This window comes from Oreochromis niloticus, unplaced genomic scaffold, assembly GCF_001858045.2.
Source record: "Oreochromis niloticus isolate F11D_XX unplaced genomic scaffold, O_niloticus_UMD_NMBU tig00006511_pilon, whole genome shotgun sequence".
Taxonomy (NCBI): Eukaryota; Metazoa; Chordata; class Actinopteri; order Cichliformes; family Cichlidae; genus Oreochromis; species Oreochromis niloticus.
In genome coordinates, this window is record NW_020328035.1 from 3926 (window position 1) to 15186 (window position 11261).

At 41.1% G+C, this 11261-nt stretch overlaps 1 protein-coding gene and 1 long non-coding RNA gene across 2 annotated transcripts; both read left to right on the plus strand.

Annotated features, from left to right (window-relative positions):
* Positions 1-3737: 3737 nt before the first annotated feature.
* Positions 3738-4356, plus strand: LOC112845262 (uncharacterized). Its single transcript, XR_003218055.1, has 3 exons — positions 3738-3755; positions 3865-3908; positions 4179-4356. It is a non-coding gene; the product is annotated as an uncharacterized LOC112845262 (long non-coding RNA).
* A 4141-nt stretch (positions 4357-8497) lies between these two features.
* LOC109198598 (glutathione synthetase-like) lies at positions 8498-9653 on the plus strand. Its single transcript, XM_019354004.2, has 2 exons — positions 8498-8811; positions 9389-9653. The coding sequence occupies exons 1-2, from the start codon at positions 8638-8640 to the stop codon at positions 9572-9574; spliced, it is 360 nt and encodes a 119-aa protein (XP_019209549.1). The 5' UTR covers positions 8498-8637; the 3' UTR covers positions 9575-9653.
* The last annotated feature ends 1608 nt before the right edge of the window (positions 9654-11261 follow it).

Sequence of the window (11261 nt, forward strand, 5' to 3'; positions counted from 1 at the left end):
CTGGATAAGGAAAGACGAAGGGTGAGTGAAAGGGATGTCTAGGGTCACAAAAATCAACATGACTCATTCTAAAGGGCACAGACGTGCACCCAAAATTAGAAAACAATTGGATGAAAGATTTTGAAGATTCACTAAATCTGTCATCACCAAAAACCAATAGGGTGTCAGTAATCTTGAAAAGATTTGAATGCAAACTTTCCAAGATACATTTATTCTACAATAAAAGTTTGGCCTGATGGCGGTGCTGGGGTTCTACAGTGTGGCCTGGTGGCCAAGTGGCAAGGTGTTAGTGTTGTAAACTGAAGATCTTGGATTCAATACCCATCTATACCTTTAATACAAGCTGACAAGGGAAACAAAAAGTCCCTTTCTGTACTAGACACTAGCTGTAAGAAACAACAGTCCGTCCAGGAGCAATGTTCTCCCGAAAGTCTGTTCTGGGCATCTTTTCACTCATCAAAGTGACTTCTTCAGTTTCACCTGACTGCAGGTTTCCACAGCCTTATAAAGAGTACATCTGCATAATGTCAGAAATTATACACAAGCATAAAAATAACAGTCCACTCAAGTTTTACAAAACACCATTGCTTATTGAGTAATAGAGCGTTATATACTGTTTATGATTTAACACCACCATGATGGTTTGTGGAGCATTGTGGAGTGAAATGTCACTGCTAAAGCTTGGCTGAAACTGGGTGATAGTAATTCTAACAGAATAATGCCGGTGTTGACCAGATGCACTATAAATGTGGCAACACTTTACAAGCTTGCAACATTTTTTCATGCTTTCCTTGGAATGATGTTCGCATTTGGCAATCTTTCTCTGGGTTTTTGGAATATTGGAGAATGTTGCTTTTGAATGGACTGATTCTTATGCAGTGATTCTCTACTTTGAGCACTCAAACCAACTAAGATGACAAACATGTTCATCAATTCATTTAATTGAACAATTCAAGAGGAATATGATGTTACGGTATGGACAAAGCTCAGCCCGTGTGGCATAGTGGCCAAGTGGCAAGGCATTGGTCTCGTCTGCCAAAGCTCATGGGTTCAATCCCCATCTGTGCCTTTAGTACAGTGATTAAAAACCTGTTTGATTCTGTACTTGCTGATCACGTTGCTTTAAGTAGGGGAAACACTCTGCTCCCAATAACCAGAAACACTGAACAGAACTTTAGACATGACTCTGGTGCAACAACATCACTGTTGTTGGCGCTTTACTCAGTGTGAGTATCAGTTTCCTTTACTCACAGGTTAAATATTTAACAGAATATAACATACGTTGTGAAGAGTCAAAGTGGACGATCCAAACAGGATATCTGACAACAGGAGACATTCGCAAAAGCATATTTACACTGATAATTCATATTAATGTTAATAATGACAATTTAATGACCATAATGCTTCCATCAAACTGAAATCCACCATTAATAAATCCTCAATTGATTTTTAGACACAACTACATTTAAGGGCCCAAATTTCCCAAATGACCACAAATTAGATGTTAAAGTCTTTTTCAAACCTACAGATACACATGCCTTACTGTTCAGAACAAGTTTTCACCCAAAACACACATTTGCAGGGATAATTAAATCCCAATTACTGAGATTTCACAGGATCTGCACTCAACAGAGTGATTTGGGGGAAGCTGTCAAGATTTTATTCTCAGCTCTCTCCACTAGGGGGTACGGTTGGTCCTTTTTAAGAAAATGTTTCAATTCATTCTTGCAGACCAAGCCAATTGATGTTTCTCCCCTCATCCCAGTGGTGATCACATATTCTCCCTCCACCTGCAAATTGGTCAGAGTTATCAAGAGCAACTTTCAAAGGTTCACTCAGGACACACATATGCTTCAGGATCACAAGGCAATTGCAGCCTTCAGGAGGAACAAAAACCTGGGTGATCTCCTTGTAAAGGCTAAAATCTCACCTCTCTCTGAGCCTAAGCGCAGAGATCAGGGCAATTTTTCCAGCACCACAAGTGGTGGGCAGTTATTCCAATGGTAATGTTTTTCTATCACTGTGCAAAGGGACTCCAAGATCTAAAAACTGTGTATATTTGATCACTTGTAGGAACTGTGGAATCCAATATGTGGGAGAAACAGGAAATACACTTTTGGTTAGATTCACAGTTTTTGCCTTGTTGGGAGCTTTTAAGGACCAGCCTTGAATTTTACACATTTGATAAGTGAAGACTGGATGCTTAGTGACGAGAGCTGGGATAATCTGGACAGAATCTGCAGCCTGCATCTCCAAATCAGAAATGGCTTTAGATCTGACGCTAGCAGACAGGCATGCATGTCTCAGGGTGATTACACACTAACACATTGTGATTAATCACACACATTTGTATACATTTTATTCACAAGATTTAAAAAAAAAACAACAAAAAAAAAAAACACTATACAAAATGTGTTTTTGTGACAGGCCGCTAGTAACAAAATGCTTAAAGATTTAAAATTGGTTCTTTCCCAAGTTTTCTGTTATGTGCACACACATTCCTTGACTTAGGTGCTTTTTAATTCTCCAACAATGGTCAGTGCCAAGTGTTTACACAAACAAAAAACAAACAAACAAAAACATTACTCAGAAAATGGTCAGGTACAAGAACTGGACTAAAAAGGAGTGGAAAAACCAGATAATGTCCAAAGAAATACTTCAGCGTGTGGCTCACGACTTTTGCACAGTACTGTAAATGTTATTAATAATGAAAGATGTCAAAATGTAGCTTTCTCATTTTTAAAAAATTCCCATACACATTATTCTTTTCTTCTAGTGAAGGTGCCTCCTCCTTCTGACCTTAGGGTAACTAATTTCTCAGACAGTGACATCACGGTGCGCTGGGAAGCTGCAGCTGATGATGATGTTTCTTACCTCACTAAGTGGAGGCGACCTGAGACAGGTGGGGAAGAACTATTGGATTGTTGGAGTACATATTATGAAGTAAAAAATACAATGTCTCAATAAACTGTTGTCCTGTGTCTTAAGGAGCATCAGATATCACTGTCTGCACTCTATGGAGATGGAGCTCAGAGTGAAGCTGTGGCCGTATGCTACAGCACCTGTGAGTCACACATTTTCTGATCCTGAACATTTCTCAAACTCAGGAGGGGAGAGCCTGAAACCATTTACCTAAGTCACATTAGCAGCAGTCATATTCTGTCATATTGTGTCTCTATGTACAATATAGCATTACTAATACAATAACCTGTACGTCAATGAACTTCATTGTGTAATTGATGGCAGTTCTCAAAGTACTAGTCACTTAAAGGTTAAATTTCACATCTAAATTCTCATCTTTGAGTAACTAGAACTCTAAGCTATGAAATAAATGTAGTGAGGTTAAAGTATCAAATCAAAGTATCAAATTCTCTGTTATACTTTACATTTATTTTCTAAAAAACCACTTTGCTCTGCTGCCAAAATAATTTCCTCCTATAAAGGAAGAAAGTGAGTGTTAAGTGTCGTTAGCTGTAGTACTTTATCTCTTCTATGATGTTGCTGCAGGCTCTGGTGGAGGCCCAACCAGCCTCACGCTTTCTGATGAGACTGCCGTCAGCATGGTGATCAGTTGGGTACCTCCCAATGCTCATGTCCTCCAGTATCACGTGTCCTACACAGCATTGACTGGAGCTGATAGCCAGGATCACACTGTGAGTGGGTCGTAGTCATCACATCTGCATGTTACAGCATCTTGGTCACCGCTGAGTACCACAACAGAGAAGGAGGCAGCGGTTCAGCTCAGGGCAAAACTGGTGAGTCAAACAAGGGAAAGATGCCAAGACAGCTCAAGTGCAACTTCCAGTTAAGACCGACAGGCTTACATGCAAAAAGTGCAAATGTCCCATTACTTTACCCTTACAGGAGGATATGCATACTTGAAGGTTTCCACATATAGAAACATCAAGGTTTGTGGGCAGTATTGTTTCTACAGCACTACACGTACAGTCATTTCGGTCCAGAGACACAGATTCCTTTCTCTGCATAATGATAGGCTCTCTGAACAATGAGACAGCAGCCAGTACCGGTACAATACCAGTACTGCTCTTGAAACTTGGTTGTAAGTTCAAAAATTACTGGGTGCACTGTGTCTACGTTTATTCTCCATGCTAGTGTGCAAATGACATTCTTTGGCGTTGTGTTTTTTGTTTCTTTCTGTCTTTTTTCTGTCTCTCTAGCCACTTTGTGGGTAAGCATCAAGCCGAGAATGCGAAAAAGTCCCGGATGTGTTCTCGCGCCGCCCGTTTTATCGAGCATGCATCGGTGGTGACTTGTGTGGACTTGGTACAGCTAAATATCCCAGAATGCATTTCGTCCAAAACTCAAACGCGGCAATGGCGGACGAGCAGGGCTAAGGGAAGCCCAGAAGCAAATATCTGTGACAACCATGATGGGACCTACCTGGTGTTTTAACACCAGGTGACCAAATACTTATTTTCCACCATAATTTGCAAATCAATTCTTTAAAACTCAGACAAGTTAGAGGTATACCTATGATGAAAATTACAGGCCTCTCTCATCTTTTAAGTGGGAGAACTTGCACAATTGGCTGACTAAATACTTTTTTGCCCCACTGTATTTGATCCTGTCTCCCTCAATACTATTTAATATCTAAATGCTTGATTCATCATATTATAACAAATGTGCTGTTGTAGCTACTGACAGTGAGTTTGATTACATTTTTTCCATCTACCAAAGAGAAATAATATCTCTTAGTGGCAGGTGGATCACACGTTGATTTTAACACTTTGCGTATGACTGGGTAGGATGAGCATTTTATAAGCGCTTGTGTGGTTTTTGTTTATGTAAGGAAATACATCGGTTTCCCTTGTATTTTAAATTTGAGTGAAGATCCTAAATTGGCCCCCACTCTTGACTTTGAGAAAGGCTAATCTGTGCTACCCCACATGAGCTCAGTGAGATATAATACAGGCTTTCACTCAGGAGCAGGAAGGCTAAAGGCTGTTTAATGTCTGATCTAAGTGTGTCAGACATTTGCGTTCTCACGTGCATGGACAATATCTTGAAAACTTCCGAGCTGCAGTGCATGTGTAAAAGTGGTTAGAAAGCAGTGCATTAGCACGTGTTTTGTCTCTTTGCGTAGCTGCTCAGTCCATCCAGACTCCCCTCCATATGCAACAGTGATGCCAGCAACTCAAATACAAGCTCTCTCCAAGTGATTCCTTCATCATCAACATCTGCATCCACGATCCATTAGCTCAACAGCAACATCTGTCAGCTGTGCATCCAACTCGAGGGCATCGCCTGCTGTGCTCAGGCGCTGGGCTGCAATTTCCGTCCCTTGTTGATGGCCTCGCTGTATGCTGTGCTGGAGAAAGCTGGTGAGGAGACGCTGCTGGTCAGCCAGGTGACGCTGAGCTCCATGTAGGACATCAGCAAGGCCTGTGGATACGCTTCCCTCAAGGAACTGATCAATGAGAACTCTGACTACCTGCTTAATGACATATCACTCAACCTTCAGAGGCTCAGCCAGCATCCACAGGTAGTTATGACGTGTTTTTGTTTTTAGCCCAAAATGGAGACAGAAATGACTGCTGGAGGATTTACCCCATTTCCTTCTTTGTCTGCTTAAGCCTGTGCTGCCCTGAGCTTGTACTGTATTTCATTGTAATCCTGTCTTGTTGGCCAGGCTCCACGGGTGTTGACAGTTCTGTTGACTCACTCTGACTGCAGCCTGCTGGTCGGGGACATGGTTCAGGATCTGGATCTCAGCTACGAGCGCACAGCTGCTCTTTTCTGCTCCGTGCTGCACGCGCTCATGAAGGCACTGGGTAAGATTTCAACAGTGATGTCAGCTTGAGTCTCACGTATAAGGAAGAAAATGTGACTCAAGGCATTCGCTACCACATTTTTCTGTGTTGCTTAACTTTGTTTTCTGCAGTGCCTTTCAAAGTTTCTATCAATGAGTACATTTCAGGATATATAACTTTGCTTGTTATCAAATTATCAGCATCTTTGGAAACATTTAATACATCGTGATGGTTTAAATGCTGAGTGGTTTTCTGTTGTAGAATTAATATTCATACAGAAGTTTTACAAGCCCTCACAGTAAAAATGTATAAATTAAATGTCACTAATGGGCTCTTTCCAAAAACATCATTGTCTGTGTCACACTGATTTGATCAACTGACTTATTTTATTGTAACCAAACCTATGTTCATATTGTTGTCTTGTTTTTCCTTTAGCGAGGTGGTTTCCTTCCACTTGTAGCAGGACCAGTAAGTCTGCCAGCTCCAATCAAAGCTCCAGTGACCAGGAAGACCTCAGCATTCGCCAATTCCTGCTGAATTACTGCAAACAGAAAGAACTGGCAGAGAGCATTGGAATAGAGGACGATGACACTGAAGACCGAGGTAATAGGTCTGTCTAAGGGCCAGTGGAATATCAGCTGTAGACTGTAGTGGTGGTTATATTAGATTCAGAGTGTAGAGGAGATGAATAACTGTACATGTGGTGCCATTGCAGAGGTCCCTCCCACTGAGTGTGAGGATGTGTCAGATATTGGTAGTCATGATGTGAAAGCAGAGCTTCCCTCCCACCTCAGCATTACTAAGGATGTTATGGAGCGCTGCATTCATCTGCTGTCTGATCCCAGCCTCAGGCTCCGACTCAAGGTACTGTATCAGTAGTTTTATGTAGAGTCAACTGTTGGACTGGTAACAAAAATAATCATTCTTGTGAGGGTAGGACCGCCAGCGTTGGTACAATTCATCCTGTCAGAACTGTGTGGATGACTGTTCACTGGTGTAATGCTCATCAAGGAAAAACATTCAGTCTGGTCCAGGAGTGAAACAGAAATAAGTCATGTCTTTAGAGAAGAACTGGATTGCAAATCAAAAGGTCCTTAATAGCTTTTTGTCCTCCCCGACCCTCAAAGCCAAAGTTCAGCCATGAGAGCTGATGGGACACGATTTGTAAAAGTGACATTAGCAGAAACAAAGGTGATTAAGATAACATAAGATAACCTTTATTAGTCCCATACGTGGGAAATTTGTTAATTACTTCATATTTGCAAATACTCTATTTGCATTCTTTAGAGAAAAGAATATGAAAAGGCTGTCTGCTGTTTTGGATTGATGTCCTTCTCCTGAGCCTCAAAGAAGTAGGGCAGTGTCACGGTCCTTTTGGCAGCAGAAAGCTGCTGAGCGCTGGAAAGAAGCACGGCCATACCAGCTGAAATGTCTCACTGACACAGAAACTGTTGGTCATCCTCTGTTTTGCTACTGTCTTCACCCTGCTGTTATTTGGTCTCATCTCAATAATGTACTTTTCTATATAGCTAAGCTTGATGAGCGATCCCTTGTTGGCTGACATTTATGTCTTTGAGCGTGTGAGAACTTTAATAATTATAAAACCACATGAATTTGACAAATGTCCTTTTAACTGTCAGCTCATAGTGAAGTACACTGAGCCACCCTGAGCTATAATATCAAAATAGAAGCTGCTACCTTTGTCAAGAGTGGCTGGATCTGAGTGCGTACTACTTTCAGTTATTCAAATTTTGCTGAATTTGTTACAAAAAGTCCTGTCTATGTGCAGAGTGTCTTCCAGAGGAACGGTTCTGTGGGGATGTTCTACATCACAAACATCAGCCACTCCACAACAGAGAAAGTGTTATTGATGTTTTTCTAAAGCCATTCCTCCAACCACATGTATTATTAGAGTGGACGGTCAAAATTGCACCAATATACAAGGTATTTCCTCATGAGATACTCAATTTTGGTTTTCATATGTGTCTACATCCAGTTAGAAATAATCTATTTAAGTGGTTTTCTCTTTTTTGGTAGCTCGCATTCTGCCAACAGTGAAGCTTCGAAACTGCTCCTGTGGGGGCGTAAACTTCACAGTGTCAGCAGGAAAAATAGTGATTTTAATCAACATTAATAGTAAACAGCAACCTGCTATTTAGGTTAGGGTGATGGATTTGAACATAGTGTGATGAAGCATGTTTTCTGCCCTTGCTGTACAATCAGAACATGGTATTGCATTAACAGAAGTCATCTGTGAAGGCAGTGATGTATTAGTCATGTTGTTTATTTTTCTTTTTGGTCCAAGGATGTTATAATGTGCACCAGGCGACATACAGATGTCAAACATGCCAGCAGCAGTGCAGCCCTGATTTAAAGGACCCGATTAGGAGTGGATATTGGCCAGCATCTGTCAACATGTCTGCTCTTTACACTTAGACCCTTGAGCTCCTTCCAGGAACTAAAAGTATTTTCTCCATGATTCTCCAGGGAAGCTTTTGCAAAACTGTTGGAGCGTGCAATGAGCGAAAGGTGCTCATTGTTGATGTTATTTGTTTTTGTGTTTTTATGCATATATTTATAAAAACCTTCCATGGTTAGACTTTATTGTTTCTCTGATGTTGCTCTGATGACTGTGACTTTTTTGATGGCGTTTTTGTTGCTGAAGACAGCCAAGTGTCTGCATTTGTTGGCTCTTTTTCTTTTTGGTTAATTTGACATAATAGTTTTTACTATAGTAACCAAATGTCTGTCTTCTGCAAAATGACTACTGTTAAATTAAACTAAATGGAAAATCTTGTCATTGACTTTATAATTCCTTGCTATTTTATTATATTTGTTACATGTCATAGACACTGGGAAGAGGCACATGTGGGGATTCCCAGTGGACAGCAGCACGAGAGGCTTCAAGGAAGTGGAGGTCGCTGTGTGTCCACATGGATTAATGTGTCTTTTGTGTCACTTTCACTTCAGGGACAGCAAACAGGTCGCCGTGGTGTATTTTAGGAACGGTTACATGCCTGACAACTACACTTCTGAACAGGTCCAACTTTTGATTTGCACTCAGAATGATTACATCAAAGAGTTTAGTTAAAACACTAAAGTGAAACCTGCAGACTTGCGTAAACTGATTCGTATTCATGAGAAACTGGAACGTCATTATCATTGAGTTTATTTCTTTCCCTGCTTAGCAATACCAAGTCTAGCCCTGATTGGCTGATATAAGTGACAACAGACCTCTGTCGCTGTGTCAGTTTGAATGGGTGATTAGAGATCAACACATGTTTGTTGCTGCTCCATGTTCTCTGCAACATTGTGTGTAGTTACTGCAGCTGTGTGTGCATTCTGCTGGCAGGAACAGGAAACAAGTGAAAGAAAACTGCCGAGCACCCTGGAAGGAAAAGTTAATCGGACATAACAAGTTAAAACAGTTTGCAAGTTTCAAGCCAAACTGCTGAATCTACCGTCCAAGTTCTCCTTGATAGCGTGACTCTGTGTTGTTCTCCTTCATTCTTCTGTCTCTGTCTGTCAATCTCAGCGTAATATAAACCAACTATTGTCACGCTCTGCTGGTCGGTGTGCTGGCAAGCAGAGAATTCATTGTCTGTTTTCAATTGCAGAGCTGGGATGCTCGTCTTCTGATGGAGCGCTGTCGAGCTGTGAAGAGTCCAGATATCAGCGCTCACCTGGCTGGTACCAAGAAGGTTCAGCAAGTGCTCGCCAGACCTGGAGTCCTGGAGAGGTTCTTCCCGGACCAGCCTCAAGCTGTGCAGCAGATCCGAGCGACATTCGCTGACCTCTACTGATGATAATACTTTTGAAAATGGCAGTTTAATTTATTGGGCAATTATAAAATCGTATTTCTTAGGCTGGCTTTTAAGGAAGGAGAAAGGTATGTATCAGTTGGCTGGGAAGAAAGATGGAGGTGGAAAGGATGTGCAAGCTATGGGACAAAGTTGCTGAGACCAGGTTAAACAGAGGTGACGATCAGTGAGCAGGAGTGTGGCTTCGTGCTGAAAAGAGCACAACAGATTCTCTGGAGAGAAGGTGAAGGAAGTCAGCTGAAGCAAGACAGTTTGTGGAGTTTGTGTTGGACTGTATGTTATGCTGGGAGCCTGGGGATTAGTGGACTTTGATTCCAAGTTAATATTAGCTAGTGTTTCTCACTGGTTTTTGGGCGGTGGAGTAAAAGGGATTGGTTGGTGGCTGTTTCTAATGTTAGCCTTTTCTTTGTTTTCTTACAGGCAGACATGGTGATAAATGAGTGTGTGGGCCATCTGCTGAGGACCAAGAGCTCAGGACACTCAGACGGGGGCGTCGCAGCAGGAGTCACCGTGCTCGACAATCCGCTGCTGTTCTGAGATGTCCCACTCCTGCCTGCACATAGAAACCACAGTGAAGTCAAAGTTCCACCTGCACCTCCACCTGTTCTTGTAACAGCATGAACACTGACAGAGGTGAGACAGCAGAAAGTCTTTGTTTATTTTTGTAATAAGTTAAGGAATTAAGTTAAGAAGAGTGATTAAATAAATTGTTTCTTGCATTTTTGATTTAATGGTTGTGTTTAGGATTATTTCAGAAACATGTTTAGAGGATCTTTGTAAGCCTGTATTTACTTTAAAAGAAGGGAAGCACTTCTTCATCCTACAGAAAGGTGACACATTACAGATGAGTTCATAAAAAGTGTCTCTGTCACTCTTTCAAGGCTCTCTCACTTTTTCTTTTTTACTGGAACAGCATGGTAAAGTAGGTCTAGGCTGCCATCTTGTGGCAGTGTGTTGTTACTACAACATATGAAATTGTGTTTCTATTGGAAATATAATTCAGCGCCACCGAGCCGCTCTCTCAGTTACAAACTGAACCTGGTTTTTTAGACAGATAAATCACTAAGCACAGTGAAGCTTTTGGTTTTGTAAAGTGTTTCTTATTCAAAATGCATGTTGAGTTTTATAAGGTTGAAGAGCAGTTAGCAGTGCATTCATGGACATCTTTAAACTATTAATTGAAGAATCTTTGGTCATGATGGCATGAACTAGAAACGTGAGCTCCAGGTGAGACTGCACAGAAGAACAAGTGTCCTTAAACTGCATCAACTGATGACTTCTTACAATTTTATTCTACTGTGTGTTTTTATCATTGAACGTTTATGTCTTTGTGTACACGTACTAACACAAGCTACTTAACTTAGAGAAGCTCAGCAATATATTATTAAGTACACAAACAGTTCCAGGTGCTGGACTGTTTGAAGACCCCACTTTGGATCATGTGAAGGACATTTAGTTTTTTGTTACAGGCATTGAAGGGTTAATGCTGTTAAATGCATAGTACAGTGATAGATAACTTGGTAGAGCTGGTCCAGCTTGTGAACCAAAGAATAATATCTAGTATGTTGTGAATGAAAAAATAAATGTTATGACTGTTCATTTACCGAACCCTAACCTGTGAGATCAGGCTCACATCTCTGATCATAGAAATGGGGGACTTTTCAGGAAA